General features: G+C 52.4%; 1 protein-coding gene and 1 pseudogene across 7 annotated transcripts in view; both read right to left on the bottom strand.

Moving 5' to 3' along the window:
* Positions 1 to 9451: 9451 nt before the first annotated feature.
* CHRDL2 (chordin like 2) overlaps positions 9452 to 22373 on the bottom strand; it is a 35228-nt gene continuing 22306 nt past the window's right edge. Inside the window, exons 5-12 of one of the 6 annotated variants that reach the window (XM_023209395.2) lie at positions 21570 to 21663; positions 19752 to 19807; positions 17835 to 18003; positions 16340 to 16534; positions 15814 to 15987; positions 14577 to 14631; positions 10223 to 10315; positions 9452 to 9613 (exon numbers count right to left, since the gene is read on the bottom strand). In XM_023209395.2, the coding sequence (XP_023065163.1) occupies positions 9523 to 9613; positions 10223 to 10315; positions 14577 to 14631; positions 15814 to 15987; positions 16340 to 16534; positions 17835 to 18003; positions 19752 to 19807; positions 21570 to 21663 (927 nt within the window). In that variant the 3' untranslated portion in view covers positions 9452 to 9522. Of the gene's footprint in view, positions 9614 to 10222; positions 10316 to 13907; positions 14493 to 14576; positions 14632 to 15813; positions 15988 to 16339; positions 16535 to 17834; positions 18004 to 19751; positions 19808 to 21569; positions 21664 to 22373 lie in introns of those variants that run through there. The other 5 variants (XM_023209396.2, XM_023209398.2, XM_026447486.2 and 2 more) reach the window with 5 other exon arrangements.
* LOC111540841 lies at positions 11374 to 12877 on the bottom strand (annotated as a pseudogene). The gene has a single exon (XR_002731101.3). The product of XR_002731101.3 is annotated as an uncharacterized LOC111540841 (transcript).

Here is a 22373-nt window from a genome sequence, read left to right on the forward strand (position 1 = left end):
GGCATAAACTGCAAGGACATCTGTTGTCTTCTTAGCAAGAAATGTGGAGGTATGTGGTCCCCAGACTGGTTCAGTGTGGGCCATCAAGGTCATTGAGGACTCAGCTCAGGACAGCCTTCCTCAGCATCCTGGCTTTTATCATTCTCAGCCTCATGGCCACAAGATGGCTGCTGCAGCACCAGGGCTCATGTCCTTAACTGACAGCACCTGAGGCCAGAAGAAAAGGGAGGGCTGCAGCAAAAAACCTTTCTCCTCACATGACCCTCCCCTACAGAAGGAAAATCTTCCCTGCTCACTCCACCAGCCCTGGGTCATGTCACCAGTGCGTGTGAAAGGGCTTTATAACCTGCGAAGCACAACAATGCTGATTTTAATTGCTATTGAAATCCATGCTTTTCCTTCCCCTTTGCACGGTGAGGGGCTGTTTGCGACTCACCGTGGCTTCTGTTGATTCTACCCTCTAAATGGCTGGCAATCCCACCCACTTCTCTCCCTCTCTGTTGCCACGCCCTAGTCCAGACTCTGCCACCATCTCTGTCACTGGTAGCTGCAATAACTTTTAATACTAACCGATTGCCCTGCTTCCATTCTTGACTCCTTCCAAGCCTTTCTCCCACAGAAGCCTCAGGGATCTTTGTAAAACACAAATCTGTTTGAGTCACTCCCCTGCTGGAAATCGTTCCAGGCTCAAAAATAGGGGAGATATTCAAAGTAACTACTGGTTTGGAATAGGCCCTGGGCAATCAGGATAGGCCCCAGTGTTGACGGCCCTGCCAGCCCATCTTTCCTGAGTATCAGCCCTGTTCTGGTGGCCCTGGGGAAACTGACCTCTGCTGCCTCTCCAGGCTTCCCTCTAGAGCCCGTTCCCCTCACCCCCACTTCCTGCACCACCCACCTCCACTGCCCGATACTACTCTCTTGCCGGGCTGAACTTTTTTGCTGCTTCCCAGATGTCTGACATACAGTAGGTGCTCAATCAGTGGTTGTTGAGCTCTGGAATGATCACTGCTACCATTGTTACTCCCATTACCACTGCCACCACCCCCATTACTGCCTCCACCACCACCAGTACCACCGCTCCTATTTGCAGCACCCGGGCAAGAATGCAAATGGAGACTACGTATCATAATATGTAATAGATCATATGTGATATGACATGGAATCTCTATTTGTATCCTTGCCTGTCACCACTTTTGCCTGTTTCCAGGCCTCTGACCTCACTGTTTCCTAGGACTGAAACACAACTTCTCCACTTTCCCTGAATAATTCCTTAAGGTCTCTATTTGGATGTCCCTCATCCAGGAAGCTTCCTCTGACACCCCTTTCCCTGCCCCCTGGCCATGGGTTCTCACAGCCCCCCTGTGCCGCCTTCTGTGTTTGTCACTCTGTTGTCATTGTTTGTGTGTCTCTCTTTCCCTCTCTAGACTGGAGACTTTTGAGGATGCAGTTGGACACAGAGGACAATTACATCCCCTTTGCTGGTAGTAGCAGGTAGCAATGGTGGTGAAGGAGGGCAGGACCACCTTTAAGCCCAGTAAAGAGGAACCCCCAGCCTGGACCATGCCCTCTGGAGGGCCCCAGTCTGACCCACTTTCAGCTGCACTCCTACCCACAGCCCAAGGGATCCATAGGATCGAGGGCATGTGTACCCCACTTCCCCTCTAGACCACAGTGGGGACCTAGGATCCTGGAATTCTCTGCCCAAGCAGCCCTGAGTCTGCTTCTTGGACTGCACCTCTTCCCTAGGTCTGTTCTCTAAACCTGAGGGATAGTTTGCTGGGGCTCTGGATGAAATTTGAAAAAGTTCCATTTGCTTTTGCTACATAACGAATTACCCCAGAATTTGGCGGCTCAAACAACTTTTCTTTTTTCTTGAGACAGGGTCTTGCTCTGTTGTCCAGGTTGGAGTACAGTGGCATGATCATAGCTCACTGCAGCCTTGACCTCCTGGGTTCAAGCGATCCTCCTACCTCAGCTTCCTGAATAGATGGGACTACAGACATGTGCCACCATGCCCAGGTAATTTGTTATTTGTTATTTATTTATTTATTTATTTATTTATTTATTTATTTTTGAGGCAGAGTCTTGCTCTGTCGCCCAGGCCGGAGTGTAGGGGTGCAATCTCAGTTCACTGCAACCTCCGCCTTCTGGGTTCACGCCATTCTCTTGTCTTCACGCCATTCTTAGCTTCCCGAGTCGCTGGGACTACAGGCGCCTGCCACCACGCCTGGCTAATATTTTTTTTTTTTTTTTTTTTTTTGTATTTTTAGTAGAGACGGGGTTTCATCGTGTTAGCCAGGATGGTCTCGATCTCCTGACCTCGTGATCCGCCCGCCTCGGCCTCCCAAAGTGCTGGGATTACAGGCTTCAGCCACCACACCCAGCTGTTATTTTTTATAGAGACAGGATCTCGCTATGTTGCCCAGGCTAGCCTTAAACTCCTGGGCTCAAATGATCCTCCCACTTCAGCCTCCCAAAGTGCTGGGTTTACAGGTGTGAGTCACCATGCCCAGCAACAACTGTTTTTCAATCCTCATGAATTCTGTGGGGCAGCAACTTGGGCATGGCACAGTGGGAATGGTTTGTCTCTGTTCCACAATGCCTGGGGTCTCAGCTGGGGAAACTCTAAGCTGGGGGCTGGATCCCCCTGGAGGGATCTTTATGTTCATATCTGCTTGGTGTTTCCGATAGTTGGTCCAGAGCTCGGCTGGGTCTGTTGAGTGGAGCATATGTGTGTGTCACCTATGTCGTTTTGGCTTCCTCACAGCATGGTGGCCTCATAGCAGCTGGACTTTGTACAAATGGCTCAGGGCTCCAAAAGCAGTTATCTCTGTAAGCAAAGCAGTAGCTGCATTGCCTTTTCTGACCTAGCCTTGGAAATCACCCCTTATAATTTCTGTTTCATTCTGTTGGTACAAATAAGTCACAGCCTACTCAGATTTAAGGGGTGGGGACATGGGCCACACATGGGCTACCTCTCAATGGGAGGAGTATAAAAGCATTTGTGGACATGTTTTAAAACCACCATAGACATGCAGATTGGGGTGTCCATACGTGTGTGTACGGGACCCCTCACAGTAGAGGATGGAGATGAAATGAGGAGAGAGGTGGGCCAACAGCTGGAAGTTAGGGGTTAAGGGTTGGCTCTCCCTGGGTTTACATATTCTAGCCAAGAATTCAGAAAAAGTCAGAAAATTTTAAATTTGAATTTGGCCTTCCAGGCTGTGAAGAAGTTATAATTGTCAAGGTAGGAACACAAAACATATTCATGTAATAGTTTTGTTTGATTTATAACTTTTAAATATTCAGGATGTGATAGGTAGTCTTCACATGCATTCTTGCTTGGGCCCTGCAAGTGTAAGGGGTGGTCCTCATGGTGGAAGTGGCAGTAACGCTGGTGGTGGTGGTGGTAATGGCAGTGACAATGGTAGTGGTGATCATTCAAGGATTGAACAACCATTTATTGAGTACCTACTATATATCAGCAGTCAACCACATCTTACCACTGTTGCCTTTACCATCATTGTCATTCTTCCTCCCTTCAATTAGCATATATTGAATGCCTCTTGTGGGCTAGGAACCATGCTAGGGGCTGGAAGTGCAGAGATGATAACATGTGGTCTCTGGTTCCAGACACTAACTGTCCTGTGGGAGGAACAGATAACTGCAGTACAAAAGGATGAGTTCTACTACTGAGGCGCAGACAATGCTGGGGCAGCCAAGGACTAGAGACGGCTTTTCTAGGAGATCTTGAAAGATAAAATGAAATAGTACAGGCATAAAATAGGGAAAGGCATTCCAGAAAGAGGAAACAGCTTGTAAAAGGCATGGAAGAGAGGACACAGGTTCAAGAAAGTTGTAGCAGTGGCAGCCTGGGAACAGGGATCCCTTTGGTGACCACTCCCTGTGTTTGCCACCTACTCCCTTATTTTGGGGCACTGCTCTTCCACTACTCCAATCATGTGATGCTAATACCTCATCCCTGACCACCCAAGACTGGCTGTATGTCACCCAATATGGACCAGTCAGAGTTCCTCCCCAAAGTATTTCTATTGGAATGGCAAGGGAAGGTCCTTTGTACCCAATCTGGTTGGGAGCTCTTAGGATGTTCAACAGTGTGTAGTGTGTTGTCTTTTTCTTGAAAGAGTTGGTTGGAAAGAAGATATGGCTATTCAGGATCTACAGAGTTGAGAATGGAGAAGGAATGTTCTGATGGTATCAGAGTCCATGATTCAGGTCTTGCTGGAGCCCAGATCCATCCCAACTCAGTCAGATGGTGCAGCAGGACCCTTGCGTATTTCTGGGAGATAAACCCAAGGGTTGGACTGAAAAGGCAGCAGGAGTTAGATCATGAAGGGGTGGGGGGGAGCTTTGGTGTCATCCTGAGGACAAAGGAAAGTCATTTAGGGAGCAGCTTAGTAAGGGAGAGGCCTGGTCAGATTTGTGTTTTTGAAAGACCATTCTGATAGGCAAGACTTACTGGGAAGGGGCAGGGGTGGGAGAGGAAAGGCTGGTGGCAGGGGAGCTGGTGAGAATGCTGATCTCATCCTTGGCCCAGTTGTAACCTGGCAGGAGAGGCTCGAACTTTGGAGTGAGACCCTGTGAGTTCCAATCACAGCCCCACGTCCCAGTTGCTGTTTGACTCTGGGCAAGTATGTGAGCTCTGATGTGTGCTGGAGGAAGAAAAAGGTGGGATTGGTGAGAGAAATCAAATTTCATGTGGTCATTAAATCACTCTTGAGCTGGGTACCAGAGATCCAGGTTCTAATTCTAGAAAGTCTGAGAAAACACCGTGTACATAGAAACCCATGCCAACCCACCCCCTTTCCAACCTCAGCCAGCTACCTGCAGCGGTTCCTGCTCATCTTCCATGAACTGACTCTGATGGAGGACGTGGCAGGCAGGGGGTGTCTTCCAGGGACCAGGGCGAGGGGAAGCAGGGTGGCTGAGCCAGCCCTAGAGAGAGATGCCATTGTGCCCAGCGGGGCCCCAGGCCATCCCTCACCCCCAGGCTAGCCCTAAACCACAGGCCACGTCCTGTTTCTCAGAAATACTGCCATTTCCCAGAGCCCAGCATTTGTGGGGGGACAAAGGGAGGTGACGTGACAGCTGCGAGGAGGAGGAAACATCCCCAGGAAACCTGGAGGCCAGGCCTGACATTGTGAAGGATGATCACGTTTCAAGGCCAGAAAGCTACCTGGGAAGGTTGAGTGGAATGAGGGCTCCGAGCCCAGGTCTGTGGTGCCTGCCCCTGCCCAGGACCCGGCCCCATCCTGTGCTCTGGGACCCATGAGGATACAGAATCCTATCACATAAAGGTAGAGAGTGGAAAGGTAGATGATAGAGACTGGGAAGGGTGCAGGGAGCGGGAGGATGAAGAACACTGGGCTGAAGGTACAGACATGCAGTAAGACAGAAGGATTCCATTCAGTGATTGATAGCACGGTAAGGTGACTGTACTTAACAAAAATGTATTCAGGTGATGGACACCCTAAATACCTTGACTTGATCACTGTGCGTTATATACACATTATATACATGCAGCAAAATTTCTCGTGTACCCTATGAAGTTGCACAAAAAAAGTTAAAAAAAACAAAATTAAGACTTTAGGATATAGAATCGTAGACCTCAGTTGGAATCCAACTGTCCTTTTGTTATTGTGACCTTGGTGAGTGACCTTCTCTCCCTGGAGGCTTAGTTCCCTTGTCTGATATGGGTAACAAGCCCCACCTCACTGGGCTGTGCTAGGGATCAGATGGGACAGTGGATTTGAATGTGCTTTGTTAACCAATGGCCAGGAGGGATATCACTACCTCAGCTGGAGCTCTGGCTGTGCCCAGCCGGGCCACTGATGGGACAGTGGATCCCATGGGACTCCCTGCTGGAGCCTTGGGGAGCCCCATGGTGGGGCATGGCTGGTCAGATCTGGGAGCCCTCCACTCCCCTTTCATCACACTCACAGGGAGATGAGTAGGGTTATGCAGCAAGTTAGAGGCCAATGAAGAATGGATTTTAACCTGTCCCTAAATCTTGCCTTCATCCATCCTCACTCCTATTTCTCCTAATCTTCCCTCTCCTGGGGCATCTCCTCATCACAGACTTGCTCCCAGCCAGAAGGCTGTCTTCTTCAAACCCATGTGCAGTCAGCCATGGGCCTGCCTCTCTTCTTTATTGCCAGCTTTCTTAAAATGCTTGTTTCCTCACTTCCCAGAAACCATCTCAGCACCTAAAACCCAGCTCCCACCTCTCAGCTCTTCTGACTTTGCTTGCTGCTGTGGCCATTGGAGTCTCCTTGTCTCGATGAAGGTCTCTTTGCTGGCCTTGCCCCTGGTCCTCTCAGCACCCTGCTCCCCCACCTGTTCCGTCTGCCATGCTGACCCTTTGCTGACGCTCTGGGGTCCGTCCTGCTCCCACTCTGTTTACTCCACCATCTCTCCCAGACCTGTGTCACCCCCTCTCCCAGCTTTAGTTACCACCTACAGGCCAACAGCTGCCAACTCCCCACCTCTAGCCCGGTTTTCTCTCCAGACCTATTAAACCCAGAGGGCGGTGGATACCTCCTGAGACTCAGTGTGTACTCAGCTGAAACTTCTGGCTTCTCCTCCCAGAAGGTATCACCAAGTGAGACACCAGGTACACACCTTGCTCCTCGCTCTCCCTCAATCCCGAATCTAGCCAGTCATCCGCTGTGCCTTGCCCATGACTTCTCTCCTACCCAGGCCAGAGTCATCCTCACATGGATCCTACAGCAGCCACCTCCTACCTGGCCTCAGCCTCACTCTGCCAGGCCCTTCTTTACCTGGCCAGTAGAACCAGTGTTCTCAACCACAAATCTGACCAAAGTATGGAAACTCTCCTGGGCCTACCTGCTAGCCTTCGGGATGCAGTCAGAGCTCTTCAGCTGGCTGTGAAGCCTCACCTCCCTTTGCACGTCGCCCCAAATGATCGTCCAGTGACAGTGAGCTATTTGTGGTTCTGCTGTAACTTGCTATTTTTCACCTTCTACCAAGTTTTCTCTTCCTGTGCCATCACCCACTCTCCTCTCTCTCTCTCCTTTTTTTTTTTTTTTATCTCCTGCTCACCTTCTGAGCCTGCTTGAGTGTCCTCAGTCTGGGTTGGGGCTGTGCCCCTTTGGTCCCTGCCCTGAGCACTCGCAACACTCAGGGGCTCAGATGCCACTCCCTCCTCTATCTCCTCCTCCATCTCCTCCTCCAGACCTGAGGCTCCAAAACACAGGAAGGGCAATTAGCTCCCTACACTGTGTTGGTGCTCTAGCATAAAGCCCACCCAAGAGCAGCACAGAAGATGTTTTATGAACGAATCCATGAAAGAGAAGACAACATGGCAGAGCTGCCTAAAGACTCACGTGGCGAGCCCGTGTTTACACACTCGGAAAGGTCTGGACCAAAGTCAGGAGAGGGCAATGTGCTGAATGTGTCCCCCCGGTGGGAAAGCGAACCTCATAGGCATCCCATAAGCCGTCAGAGAAACCAGGAAGGCAGTTTGGTCTGTAGCATCAGGAAAAGTGTACAGCGAAGTCCACTCCTCTCCAGAGACCCTGGAACTGCCTCTGATGACAGAGCCCTGCCTCCAAACCCCACTTTCCAGGAAACGAGGAGCGGTTCAGGGCACAGATGTGTCAGGGAAAGTATCACTGAAGACATCTGAGCTAGGCTGAAGGATGACCAGAGTTTATCCTGTGAATGGTTAAGCTTTCAGATTCCTGCACTTTAAATGAGGCAAGCTCAGAACCCATCTCTAGAGCTCCAAGTGAACCCTCTGTGTGAGCAAGCCAGGCCAAAATTGTGAGTCGTCGAGGAGGGACAGGCAGAGGCTGTGAGGGGAGAAGGTGAATATCTTCTGACTCAGGGGATGTCGGGAGGTTCCTGCCTGAAACCCCAAACTTTCAAACCCAGACCCTGGGAGCTGGCAGAGGAGTTAGGGGAGGGAGACACTCATCCCTGCTCAATAAGACTTCCCAAACCTTAGTAACACTAGGTTCAAGATTAGGGCTACGGAGGCCAGCTTAGTGGCTCGTGCCTGTAATCTCAGTACTTCGGGAGGCTGAGGCAGAAGGATTGCTTGAGCCCATTAGTTCTAAACCAGCCTGGGCAACATAGCAAGACCCCATCTCTTAAAAAAAAAAAAAAAAAGACCAAGGCTATGGAAACAATGACACCAAGCCCTCTGAGTGGCTGCACAAGTCCAGTCAACAGACTACTGTCCACCATTTCTCTGCAGCTTTGATCAGGCTTGGGTGGGGAGGGGATGGAGAAGCCATGGTTGTGAGAGGGTTGAGACCAGCTGTCCTGAGGCGAGAACCCTGCCTGGGGCCGAAAGACCTGAGTTCTAGCCTTGGCACTGTGAGGCTTTGGGGAAGACATGCGGTGGTCCCGAGCCCATCTCCTCCTCTCTAAAATGTGGGTAGTGCCTATGCCATTCACCTTTAGTGAAATCATGGGCATTAAAACATCTTTGAAATTGTAAGGATTTGTACACGTCGGCAGGATAAATAATTGATGGTGTCTTTATTTTATTATTAATATTTTTAGAGATGGAGTCTTGCTCTGTTGCCCAGGCTGGAGTGCAGTGGCATGATCTCAGCTCACTGCAACCTCTGCCTCCTGGGTTCAAGCAATCCTCGTGCCTCAACTTCCCAAGTAGCTGGGATTACAGGCGTGCACCACCACGCCTGGCTAATTTTTGTATTTTTAGTAGAAATGGGGTTTCACCATGTTGGCTAGGCTGTTCTCGAACTCCTGGCCTCAGATGATCCACCCACCCTCGGCCTCCCAAAGTGCTGGGATTGTAGGCATGAGCCACCACCACGCCTGGCCCTGATGGTATCTTTAATAGTAACTGTTGGGCCTTCTCAGAGCATGGTGCCACTTGGCAATCTGACCTCCCAGTCTTGGAAATCCTCTGAGGTGAGGCTATCTGGGCTTGTGACACTGGCCACACTGTGGAACTGGGGAAGGAGTGCTAGCCTGGAGCGAGAGATCTGGCTTCCAACTCCAGATCTGCTAATAAGCAGCTCTGCAGCTTCGGGCAAATGACTGCCCGCTGCTCCTCCCTAACTGGGTTTCCTTGTTGTAGGGTGTGAAGAGAGTAGTGAGGATCCCAGGAATATTTGCTGGGAAAGTGCTTTAAGGCTCAATTAGCGCCCTCCCCTGGCTAATTAGAATCATTCCTCTTTCTGAGGCTCAGTGTCAAAGAGCTGTGGGAGGGGGGCTGCCCAGAAAAGCAGGAGGCGCTGCAGCTGGGGGACCTGGGTGAGGAGGCTGGGAAGCTAGCCCTGGCTCCGGTGACAACTCACTGTGAGGACCGGGACCATTCTCTGTCCCTTCTGGATCTTGGTTTCCATCCCTGTAAAATGGGGATAACCAGGCCTGACTTGTGGAGTTGCTGGGAGAGCATGCAGGAGACTGGATATGAACCCAGAAGGCAGGGTTGAGGGTAATGCAACTTCTTATTTATTAATATATAATAGCAACAATTATAAAACTCATATCTGCAACTGTTTAGGTCTTTGTTATAATGTCTTGGTCACTTTGTCTGGACTGGCCGTGACCTTCAGCTCCGGGGTCTGGGCTAGGAAGACGTTCCAGTGGCCTGCATTGGAGGAGGGCAGAAAAGAGAAGGGTGCCTATGTCTGCACGTGCACAACAGAGGCAGGGGCTGGGGGTTGGAAAAGCCTTGGGCCAGGAGGAAGTGCAAGGGCCAGGGTTTGGAGCCCACAGGGAGCCTGGAGGTGAGTGTCCCATCACACGGCTGGGGCACATGACTCAGCTTTCAAACAATCTTGGGGGACAGAGCTGGTTTCCTGACACCTGTTGGTAATACTCCCTTCTGTGACCTCCCCGACCCGACCCGAAGCCCCACCTGGGTCCATCTTCCTAAGAGTAAAGTATAGAAGGAAAGTGGGAAATGTTCCAGTAGAGAGGGAGTGGGCAGCACACAGGTTTGGGGGCTCAGACCTCCCCACTCCACAGCCCTGTCTCTCTCCACCCCCAAGACCAAATCCAGCCAGCTCTGCTTCACCTTCCCGCTCTGGAGTTGGGAAATCTCTGGCGCAGACACCCACTGGATTCCTGTGCTGGGAACTGACGTCTGTGGCTGACAGCCCCTCCTCCCAGCACCAGCAGCCTGGGAACTCCCCGAGAGGCTCTGGCCTGTGTCCTTGCCTTCTTCCCCAGGCCCCATTCCTCAGCAAGCTCCTACCTTCGTGGGGGCCAGCGAGCAGCCGGAAGTGCTGTGCCTCTTTCTGGAAGTCTTGCTTCCTGACTTTCTTGATCTGAGTCAAGCGGAAGATCCCTGAGGGCAGAGACAAGGACATGAGCAGGAAAGGCAAAAACTTAGTCAGTGAAAAGTGAAACAGGGTGACTTAGCACAGAATGGACCCAGTCACTCCCTCCCCCACCCCTATTCTGATCAGACACAAAATCCTGCTGATGACATTTCCTCAATATTTTGAATCCATTCTCCTACCTCGCTGCCACTAGCCTCACTCAGGCCCCTGTTGTCTTGTCTGGGTCACTACACTAGAGTCCTAACCCCTTTCACTCCCCCTCTAATCTGCAGTCCTAGCTGTGGTCATTAGAACATGTATACATCACCCTGTCATTCCCATTCCCTGACGTCCTGTCACCTCCACGGTGAAGCCTGTGTTCTTCCATCTGTTCTCTCTGTCGACCCTGCTCCTGTCACCTGCACCATCCTGCTCTCACAACACCCACCTATCCCCAGTGCAGGGAGGGAAGGAGGCGGAAGGCAGGAAGGAGAGAAGGAAGAAAGGAAAGAGAAGGAAGGAAAAAGGAAAGGAGGGCAGGAAGGGAGGAAGGAAGGTTGGCTGGCTCATGTGGACTGGTCACACTTTTCTCAGGGCATAGAACATATGATAAACATCAATAGGCATGCTTATTCAGATACCAAAGAACGAGCAAGTGGCAGAGTAATAGTGGCTTGCCTGTGCCCTAGCCCTAACCAAATACTTGATGTCCCCTGAGGAGGCAGGCCTTTTCAAATGCCATTCCCTCTCCTGGAATACCTTCTACTATTGCCTTCTATTTCTACTTCTTTTTTTTTTTTTAGACAGAGTTTTTGCTCTTGTTGCCCAGGCTAGAGTACAATGGCGTGATCTCGGCTCACTGCAACCTCTGCCTCCTGGGTTCAAGCAATCCTCCTGCCTCAGCCTCCTGAGTAGCTTGGATTACAGGTGCCCGCCACCACGCCTGGCTAACTGTGTGTGTGTGTGTGTGTGTGTGTGTCTGTATTTTTAGTAGAGACTGGGTTTTCACATGTTAGCCAGGCTGGTCTCGAACTCTGACCTCAAATGATCCACCTGCCTTGGCCTCCCAAAGCACAAGCTGGGATTACAGGCGTGAGCCACTGCACCTGGTCACTACTTCTACTATTGGCACCAAATGAACTCCTACCTATGCTACAAGCCTTACCTGGGAAGTCTTCCCTAATCCACCCAAGGCAATTCCTCCTTGGGGCACCCACAGCACCTGGCTTCCATCTGTGATTGTGCCTGTTTCTAATGTGCTCTCACTGTGTCTACTCCTGCTCCCTCTACCAGACTGGGGACTCCCAGAGGGCTCTCCTCTCTGGGTCTCTTGAGCCTGGCCCACATTAGGCATGTAGAATGAATGAATCCCTGGATGGATGGATGGATGGATGGATGGATGGATGGATGGATGGTTGGGCAGATGAACAAGTACACACACACACACCACACACCCAGTCTAGGCCAGGCCTCAAGGGGGAATGAGGTATTAGCTGGATCCCCTGATGTTTGCATCTCATGGGGAGCTGGCCACTGGCACCACACATGGCTCTGAGGCCCTGAGCACATGGGCTGTGAGGCTGTACCAGCTGTTACCCACCAAGGTCTCTGGCCAGAAAGAACAGATGCAACCAGCAAGGCCTCTGCTAGGCCAACATCGCCTTTAAGAAGACCAAGAACTGGCCTTGCTTTATGGGAATCAGCATGGGATTCCTGCCAAGGGGAACAGAAAACCCTGATCCTGGGACTGAGTTCCAGGAATCAGGAAATGTCCAGCACTGTCCATGGACCACCCAGCCCAGATGCCAAGGACCAGGATATGGAAGAAACTCCAAAGGCCCAGGGACTATATCATAGCGGCAGGCAACAAGCATGAGATGAGATGGGGAGAGATGAGATGCGGCTGGGTCCTGTGGCACAGGCCTGCCACTGCATGCTCCCAAGTTACAGAAAAATTGGAGAGAAGGTGGCAGGGATGAGGGCGGGTTCCCACACTGTGGTCTGTAAAACATAATTGAAAGGACTGGGTCTCTGGCCTGGAATCAAGAGCTAGCCTGAGGGTCATGGTTGTGCCTCTTGCCCTTTGAAGGGCTGTGGCAGGTCTGAGGGCAGGTGGGCTTTGTGGATCCTCAATGCAGAGCAGGGACCAATGGGTGAGTCCAGGGACACAGGATAGGCTCAGCTCAGTGTGAAGTCAGATGCCCTTTGGGCTGAGCAATTCACAGTGTTGGAAGTGAGTCACATATCTGGTGTGGGAGTGGGGGTATGCACAGTCAGGCACCAGACATCATCAGGCCATCAGGAGGCTGCAGGGGGGCTTCCTTCCTAGGCAGGGCTTGGAATTGAGACCCTTGACATCCTTTCTACTGTGAAACTTTAAAATCTAAAAGGCCCTTAACCCTAAGCCAACTATCTGGTTAGATTCTGGGGCTGGCCCCTCGTGGTGTGGCCTCACCTAGCATCTGCCTGCTCACTTTGTTTCTGTTCCTTGGATTGGGGAAACAGTGAGTGGTTCCCACTGACAATCAGCCCTGGGGAGTGTTTGTTTTAACTCCCACGGTCTGGGACAGGGAGGGAACAGGGAGGCTGATGGGGCATTTAGGCAACCCACAGGGTGAGGAGATGGGGTGCGGTTTGCTAGTGACAGGATGGCAGGGCCTGGCATTGTGAAGTTGTTTTTCCTTTTCTGCTGGGCCAGTGGCAATGAGATTGGCTATGAGCTATGTCCCCACTGTGCCATCCTGGCACACCTTGGCCATCCTCCCTAAAAGCACAAAGTCACTTCTATGGAGGTGGCACCGGGGACAGTCAGATCTGGATTTGAATCTTTGCTTTACTGCTTAAACTGCGTGACTTTGTGTAAGTCATTTGACCTCTCAGACTCAGTTTTCTTACCTGCAAAATGGGGGCATGAATACATGTCCCTTAGGTTTCTTAAGAGGATTAAATGAGATACATTATATATAGTGCCTGCTACACACCAGTCACAGAGCACAGGGCATATGGGCATGAGCTCCGGAACCAGTGTTTGAGGCTTTCGCTGTCATCCTGGATGCAGTGTACCCTTCTTGCCTCTTTATTTACTTATTTATTTTAATTTTTAGGTACACTATCTGTTCATTGGCTCTTTACATCACTGAGGCCCATTCTCCACGAAGCCTTCCGTGACCAGCTCAGCTCCCAGTAAGCTCCGCTGCACCCGGGTCACTAAGCCATGACCTCCTAAAGACAGAGGCTGGGGCCTATTATGCTCCATGTCGCGGCACTTAGTTGCGGGCAGCAGAGGGAGAGAGGCCCAGAGTAAATATGTGGCCAAAACCTGCCCAGGGACTGATGGAATCTTTTTATTATATATATTTTTTGAGATGGAGTCTCACTCTGTCACCCAGGCTGGAGTGCGGTGGCATGATCTTAGTTCACTGCAACCTCCTCCTGGGCTCAAGTGATTCTCCTGCCTCAGCCTCCCAAGTAGCTGGGATTACAGGCGCCCACCACACCCGGCTAATTTTTGTATTTTTAGTAGAGATGGGGTTTCACCATGTTGGCCAAACTCCTGGGCTCAAGTGATCCACCCATCTTGGCCTCCCAAAGTGCTGAGATTACAGGTGTGAGCCACCGGGCCCAGCCGGGACTGATGGAATCTTAAGGCTCAAAAAATTTTAAGGGTTACTGAATCTAACTCCCCAGCTGCAGACAGAATCCCCACCAGCCCCTGCTTGCACGCTTCTCGTAAGTGGAGCTTGCTCCCTCCCTTCCACTGGCAGAAGCCTCTAAGCATGAGGAAGTTCTTCCTGTCTTGGAGCTGAAAGCTGCCTCTCTGCATTTCTCACCAACCCAATGTGGTGGCATGAGAAGACTAACATTTCTAGTGCCTGCTGTATGTCAGGGGCTGCACTGATGTCATGTCATTTAATCCTCCAAAAACCCTCTTCCCTACTTTACAGAAGAGAAACCTGAGGCCCAGAGAGATCACGTGACTGCCCAAGGCCACACAGCTAAGGTATAGCACAGTCTGGATTCAAACTGGCAGAGCTGGGATTCGAACCCAAAGCCCCTGCTTGTTGTTTGACCCTTGTGGTCACTCAGAACACGGCTGCTCCCTCTGCCTGGGACAGCCCTTCAGAGCCACGAAGCCAGCAGTCCTGTCCCCCTGAGTCTTCTCTTCTCCAGGCTGAACAGCTCCACTTTCTTCGTCCATTCCTCCTACGACAGGGGGCAGAGTAGAGCAGGGAAAGAGCCGCATCTGACGCCACAAGACATGGGCTCTAGCTCCCGTCCTCCACTTACTGGCTGTGTGGCCTTGGGCCAGGTACTTCACCTCTCTGAGCCTCAGTTTCCTCATCTGTAAAATGGGGATAATAATACCTAACTCTCAGGATCGTTGAGGATCAAATGAGATAGTGAATGTGAAAGCACTTTGTAAACTCCAAAGTGCTACACACATTGGTTATTATTATCATTGTCATTTTTCTTATCATTCCCTCTTCCACCCCCACCCCGCCAGCCAAAACCATCAGTAGAGGAAAGGAACTTTAGAGATAATTCACACTTAAAAGAGTTTAGTTTGGATCATGGCTTAACAGTTCACTCTACCCAGAGGACTTATGTTTTACAAGAAAGGCCACAAGACTGAACTTTCAACAATTTCTTCATCAATGAAAACCCGCTGGGTGTGGTGGCTCATGCCTGTAATCCCAGCACTTTGGGAGGCTGATGCTGGAGGATCACTTGAGTCCAGGAGTTCGAGACTAGCCTGGGCAACATGGCAAAACCCCATCTCTACAAAAAAAAAAAAAAAAAAAAAATACAAAAATTAGCTGGGCGTGGTGACCGCAGCTACTCAGGAGGCTGAGATGGGAGGAGCGCTTGAGCCCAGGAGGATGAGGTTACAGTAAGCTAAGATCATGCCACTGCATTCCAGCCTGGGTGACTGAGACCCTGTCTCAAAAAAAAAAAAAAAAAAAAAAAAAAAGTAGAGAAAACTCCTCTTGACCTTAAGTTGGCGATAGCAACAGACTGTTGAAGAGGGTGGGTTTCTCACCGAATGAGAACTATGGTTCTGATGTCCACTTACCTGGGAGTGATAAGATCCACCACTTTAAAAAGACTGAACACAGCCAGCCTCCAGGCCCTCCTACTTTGAGGATGCTGTGAGGGCCCTTCTGCCTGAGAAGACCGTCCCCACTCCCCCACCCCCAGTGCTAAAATCCTGCCATTAGACATCTATCTATTTCTCCCGGGCAGGCATCACCCTGCCTGGCTCCTCACAAGGTGCAACAGCGCCTTCCTCCCAGGAGAGGGAGCACTATCGAGCCTTGGCATCAGCAGGAGGAGCTTATCAGAACTGTAGAGAATCAGTCAGGCTCACTATCTCCCTGCATCTTGGAATCAGGGGCTCTTAAACCTGGTGGGGCAGCCAGAGGCACCTGATCAGCAAAATGTCCCTAAGTCCCCTGTGGGGTCTGGGGCACGGGAAGGGGGACTGGCCAGAGGTACACACTACTGGGAGTGGGCAAACACTCACCTTTTACCAGCTTCCAGAGGTAGATCTCCACCAGGTCTGAGGCCTCGTGTTCCAGGGCAAAGCGACGCAGGTTGTCTGGGCTTGGGGATACCGACGTGTGAACGAGAACCCGGCCTGGTGCCTTGGGACACCTGGTAGAACTGATCTCACTGTGGCCAGGGTCCGCCTTGTCCTCTGGAGAGACAAGAAGCTCATGAAGTTGTTCAATAAACAGTGGCTGTACCTCTTCAAAGCTCTAACCTTCTAAAATGTTGTGACTTCATGGAATCTGGAACATTATTTGATTCTGTGTTAACAACCTCTGAATCTATTATCCTGACACCACATGGTTCTATCCATTTGATATTTTCATCTGACATTCTCCACTTCTGTGTGTCTGACATGTCCTGCATCCTGTGGCACTGTTGCATGCCCTTCCATGTCTGAGATGTTCCAAGTGTCTGTGGCCTTGGGGAGAGAGGCCCAGGGTTCACTCTGGCCGGCACCCAGGGTTCACTCCGGCCAGGGTTCACTCTCGCCTGTGTACCTGGGCAAATCTTGCAGCATTTCCCAGCCACTTTCTCGGGGTGACGACAGGGGTACTCGGTGGGACAGGTCACACGCTGGCAGTCCTGGCGGCCATCCTCACAGGTGCATAGGATGCAGGGCAGGGGGCCGAAAGCACGAAAGGCCGGGTGCCACACCTCCCCGTGGGAGTACGTCTTCCCGCCATGCACGCAGGCTGAATGAGGGTGAGAAAGGAGGAGGATCAGGACCACAGACCTGGCCAGGGCCTCTGGTCCAGCAGCAGGTGGGGTAGGCCCTTGGGGAGTCCTCACTTTACCAGTCCAGCCTAGCCACACTGCCTGCAAAGCATAGGCCAGGGTATAAAACCTGTCCCCTCTCCCTGACACTGCCCACTGTAGCACTCAGAGCTGAGATGGGCCCAGAAGGAACTTGCTGAAGATGGAGAGTCCTCCCTCGCCCTTCAGGGCACTTCTGCGGGAGCAAGGAGAGTGCTGATCTTGTGGTAGAACTGAGATCAACTTTTGTCACCACCTGGTCATGTGAGCTCTGGCAGGTCCCTTCCCCCCTCTGCCTCAGTGTCCCATCTGAACGAGGCAGGGCCAGGACTCAGTAGCGCCACAGCTCTTCCTTCTCCAGCAATCGGGGCACTCTGCAGGGAGGACTCTTCTCCCCTTCTGTGGCCATGGCTGCCCATTTGGCCACCTTCTTTACTTCATCCCCACTGTCCTCCTGCAACCTCACTCTGCTCCCTCCTTCCTTTGTCAAAAACTGTCCCTCAGCACACTTCCTTATATTAAAGTCATTTATTTATTTTATTTTATTTTTTTTGAGACGGAGTCTTGCTGTGTCTCCTGGGCTGGAGTGCAGTGGCCAGATCTCAGCTCACTGCAAGCTCCGCCTCCCGGGTTTTACGCCATTCTCCTGCCTCAGCCTCCGGAGTCGCTGGGACTACAGGCGCCCGCCACCTCGCCCGGCTAGTTTTTTGTATTTTTTAGTAGAGACGGGGTTTCACCTTGTTAGCCAGGATGGTCTCGATCTCCTGACCTCATGATCCGCCCGTCTCGGCCTCCCAAAGTGCTGGGATTACAGGCTTGAGCCACCGCGCCCGGCCGTTAAAGTCATTTATTTACTTGTCTGCCTCCCCAACTAGTCTATGAGCCCCTCAAGGGCAGAGACCATTTTCCATTTCCCATCTATCTGTTCTGTCTGCCCCTCTTCCCAGCAAAGATGCGGTAGATGCTAAAAAAAAAAAAAAATCTTGTACTGTTCCAGGACTAGTTGTCTCTAACTCAGTACTCTGAACCTCAGTGTCATCTGTCAAATGGGGGCTTCAACCTGATGATCTTTAAGAGCACCTTCATTCAGTTTTGGCATTCTCCGAGTCTACAAGCTCATGGCCAAGTTGGAATTGGGGAACTGCTGAGTGGGGAGTACAGGGGGTTGGGGGTGGGAGGTGGGAGCAGTCAGGGCCCTCCTTCCCTGCCTCACAGACTGGAGGAGGGTCCAGTCCCCACCTTTCTTATGTTTCTCCTTCAGGACAATCTTGACGGTCGTGCTGCCTGCCCCCTTGGGTCGGAAGTGGCGAGGGATGAAGCTCAGAGGGGCACTGAGGCCAGTGGGGGCTGGGGTGCCCGGGCCTCTCTTTCTCCCAGCATCACTGGAACACGGATCCTGAGGATGTCTCTGCAAATAGCAGGAAGGATGAAGGTCACTGACTGAGCATAGCAGGCCCCATCTGGGGCGGGAACAGCAAGATAGGCTGCAGCAAGAGGCTGCGGGGAGACCCCAGCATGACTTCCCAGAGAAGAGAGGGCAGAGGCCAGAGACAGAAAGATCTGGATGAGGTCTAAGATGTCTTCAGACAGTTCGATCTTTGAAAGCTCTCAGAGGATAGTGATTTGGAAATCTGGCCTCCACGAAGCCTTTCTTGGGCCTTGATTTGAGAAACAGAAGGTGAGCATGCAGTGAGGATGCACGGCAGGCAGTTCTCCTTTGCAGAGATTTAGTTGGTGGCTGGACAAGAGGATGGCCCTCTGAAGACTGCATCAGGCCCCAGAATCCCATGGGGTGTGAAGACCAAGAGCAGGCCCCATCCAGACCCAGACAAAGGGTCTCTGAAGCTTAGGACCCCTTTCCTGAACCCCTGGGATCCAAAACCCCCAGACCCTGTCCCTCCAGACCAGGTCTTGAGAGGGCTGTCAGTGACAGCAACAGGGGTGTGATGAGGACAGCTCAGTTTAGGGAGTGGGCAGCTCCCGGCCACAGGAGAGGAGCAAGTGGGCTTGGGACAGGGACCAGAGCCTATTATCTCCCTAGCTGACCTGGAGCCACACACATTCCTTCTAGAGCCCATTCCTGCCTGGTACAGTCCCTGCATCAGTTCTCTGATGGCCCAGAGCCTGAACTCGCAAGAGCTCCCAGAGTAGAAACTGTCCCAGGCCCCAGCACGGGCTCAGGCACATAGGATACTCCCGGGAGATGTGTGTTGAGTGGAATAAAGGCAAGAAGGAATCAAACAGCTCAGTCTCCTAATGCTTGCTCCAGTCACCCAACCCATCAGTAAATAGCTGATCAGAGCCTGGAACTCAACCTGGGTGGGTTTCACTTACGCACTGCCTCCTAGGAAGAGGACAGGAAGGAAAGTGGAGGGAATGGTGGCTCAGGTCCTGTAGTACCCCCAGTTCTCAGGTCTCAGGTCCCTACCTGAGAAGGCCTAGCCTAGGTGGGGAGGGCAGCAGGATGAGCTGGCAGAGGAGAAGGGTGCGGTTATGAGCTCAGGCTCCTGGGGAATCTCTGGGAAGGGGAGGCAGCCTCTAGTCTCCCAAAGACCAGGAGACCCAGGCTGAAAGAGCAGGTGGAGTTGTTCATGTGGCAGACATAGCAGAGAGGACCCGTCAGGGACTTGAATCAGTGTGTGAGCCCATTCTCTATCTCCTTCCTCTCAGACCAGAGACAACTGGCCAGCTAAGCCCATCTTAACCTAGACCAAGCTTCAGAGGGGCCAAGATATAGGTGGGTACAGACAGGCAGGCTCTAAAGAACCAGTACCTCAGGAACTGGGTGGGGAAGGCTGGCCCAAGTTAGAGGCCATTCCCTGGGAGGAAGGTGCCTGAACTAAGGGGAGACACAGGCTGTAAATGGAACAGTGCCAAGGTGTTTCTCTAGAGGAAAATGAGGAAGTTTGGGGCCTGCTGCTGCCCTGCGTGGTGACCTGTTCCCTCAGGGCACTCCTTGCCTATCAACCATGATGGGACCCCACGATGTGAGGCTAAAGAGAGGGGCTAGAACATAGTGGAGGTTCACGTAGCTGACCCAGGGGACAAACAAGAAATGAAGACAATAACTGGTATTGCCTGCCCCAGAGTCATGAGATTTAGGCCCTGGATCCCCGCCCCCTGCCCCGCACCCCATCAGTAAGGCTGTGCACTCACCACCCCGCGGAGCGACTGCACACTGTCCTCTTCAGCCGATTGCTCACTTGCCTCATCTGAAAACTCAAAGGGAAGCTGGGTCAGCCTCAGGCTTCCCAGCTTTGCTGGCTAGATAGAGCCCTGAGGCCTCCGCCTATAGGCTCCGCCCATTCCCAAGGCCTGTTGTCACACCTGCAGCCCCAGCCCACTAGCCGGCTCCTTTGCCCCAGTGGGGGCTTCTTCCACTTCCCATTACAGCCTCTCTTCATCCTGGTTGGGATGATGAAGCCCCCTACAACTGGGTTGCTGCCTCAGTTTCCCTGTACTGACCTCCTGGTCACCATTAGGACCGAACTCCTTGAAACAGAGCATCTTGTTTGGTCCTTACTGAAACTCACCTCTCTGGGACACTGGGCCATACCCTTCAGTATTTACCATGGATGGCCCGAAGGCCCAGAGTCCCATCCCTGCAGCCTGCATAGATGCAGTTTCCTGGACAGCCACACTTGAAGTCACCAGGCCTTGGTTTACACTCCCAGGACCCCACACTCCAGCCCCTTGGTCCCTCCAGCCTGAGGATGCTGCCAGTCCCTATTCCCCTGGGAAACCAGCACATAAAGCCGTTTGGAGCCCTGCAGCTTCCTAAACCCGAGTGGACCTCTCTCTCCTTAGCCCTTGCCTCACTCCACAGTCTGGTTCCCACCAGTCGTTCTCGCTTCAAAGACCCAGAACATTAGAATTAGACTGTGTTAGAAATCACAGGGCACAACTGAGGCCCAGAGAAGGGAAGCAATTTGTGGAGTTAGTTGGAAGAACCAGGACTAAACTGGAGTCACCTGATCCCTAGTCCAGTGCTCCTTCCAAAACGCCAACATCTGGGGACGCATCCACTGTGGAGCACTCCCCTACCTGAGTGCCACCTCCTCCAGGAGGCTTTCCTTGACCACCCCAGCGTGCAGGGAACAGTCCAACCACTTCATTCTGCTCAAGCCTAGCCTGCCCTTCACTAGCTGATGTGTTGCCTCCCTGTTTTATGAGGTTCTACCTGGGTTCTGTATGGAAGACATGTTCTGATCCCTGGCGAGCCCAATACCGTGACCAGCTCTGCCGTGAGGAAGGCAGGATGAGACGTAGTCCTCACCTGTACTAGACCCCTCTCACATGCCACGTATGGTCCTCTCAGCTCATCTGATTGCAGGGGCTTTGTGCCCCCATGGCAGGCACCGCAGCAGCAGCCCCCCTGCACAGGCTCCCCAACACTTCCCTCAGGCTCAGCCCCACAGTGTCCCTCCCTCAAGTCCGCAGCTCCGGTCCACATCCCCTGCCCCCACTCCTTACCCCAGCCCACTCCTGCCTCTGCTCCCAGGGCTACTTAGCACCCACCCATGCATGCACCGCAAGGAAGTCCCACGCATGGATGAGTCTTTGGGCTCAGTGGAGAGAGAGTTGGTGGCTGGTGGACATATTCTTACTGCTTCCTCTACCACCCCAGACTTTTCTGAGAAGCAGGGACTACTTAGAGCAATAGGTCACTTTTGTTTGGTTAGCAAGCAAAGGCCAGCCCCTGGACATATTCCTGTATTGCTTCTCTCTCCTTACCTGCTTCACTCCACCTTTCCCTCTTTCCTCCCCCAAGGACTGCAATAAAAATAAGTAGCACATCAGCTTCTGCCAGGCTCTGCTTTCTGGGGGGTGCAGACTAAGCTACCACCCTGGAGGAAAGAGCCATCTGCTACATGCTGGGTGTCCCCTGCAGTTCCTCATGGCTCTAACAGTCTATGGCTAGGCCCATGGAGTGGAGGGGTGGGTGAGCGCTGCCAGATGGAGGGACAGACTCACCTTTGCAGGCTTGGCAGCAGGAGTCTGGCAGTGGGAGGGGTGCGGGGCAGCCTGGTTCGGGGCAGGTCGTGAGGCCGCAGTAGATCTGGCCCTCCTGACAGATAGAGCAAACCAGCTGGGAAATGAGCTCTGACGAGGGTTAGCCTTGGGGACTAGAGACACCCGCTTCCCTCGGAGTGAATGGTCTTGAGGTCTCTCCTATGGTGGGGAGGGGAAGCAGCAGCATCTCCTGGGCAAGGCCCAGCCAGCTCAGAGGAGGGGTCCCCCATGCCCTCCCAGCCCCACTTCCAGGCCCTGCAGGTAACATCCAGCCTTCAGCTTCCGACTCACTCACAGCCAGTTTGTCCCTAGGTGCCACCTGGTGAGGCGGGAATCTCCCTATCCTACAGATGAGGAGCTGGAGCGGGGCCTGAGCCATCTCAAGTTAGAAGGACAGTTGGGGCCCAGTCCTCAAGCTTTTCCCACTGAAATCAACGTCATGGGAGGGGGACGGGTAGGTGATACCTGGGCTCATCTTGCTCTTTACTGAAAGCCCTTGGTCTCCAGCTTTGGGATCCAGCCTTGAAAGGCAAGACCGCAGGGGAAGGGGCCTTCTGGGGGTCTGGGGCCAGTCGCCCTTTGGTGGTCACCTCTTTCCTCCAGGCCTGAGATCCCTCCTCTGTCAAGTGGGGTCACACCCATCTGGGGTGTGAAGATCCAGCGAGGGAATGGTTGTGAAAAGCACAAGGCACAACGTGCCTGGGGGGAAGTGCTGTTGCCTTGAGACCTTTCCCTGTTCCCTTTCCAGAGGGTCTGAGGAGTGAG

This window comes from Piliocolobus tephrosceles, chromosome 13 (genome assembly GCF_002776525.5).
Source record: "Piliocolobus tephrosceles isolate RC106 chromosome 13, ASM277652v3, whole genome shotgun sequence".
NCBI classification, from domain to species: Eukaryota; Metazoa; Chordata; class Mammalia; order Primates; family Cercopithecidae; genus Piliocolobus; species Piliocolobus tephrosceles.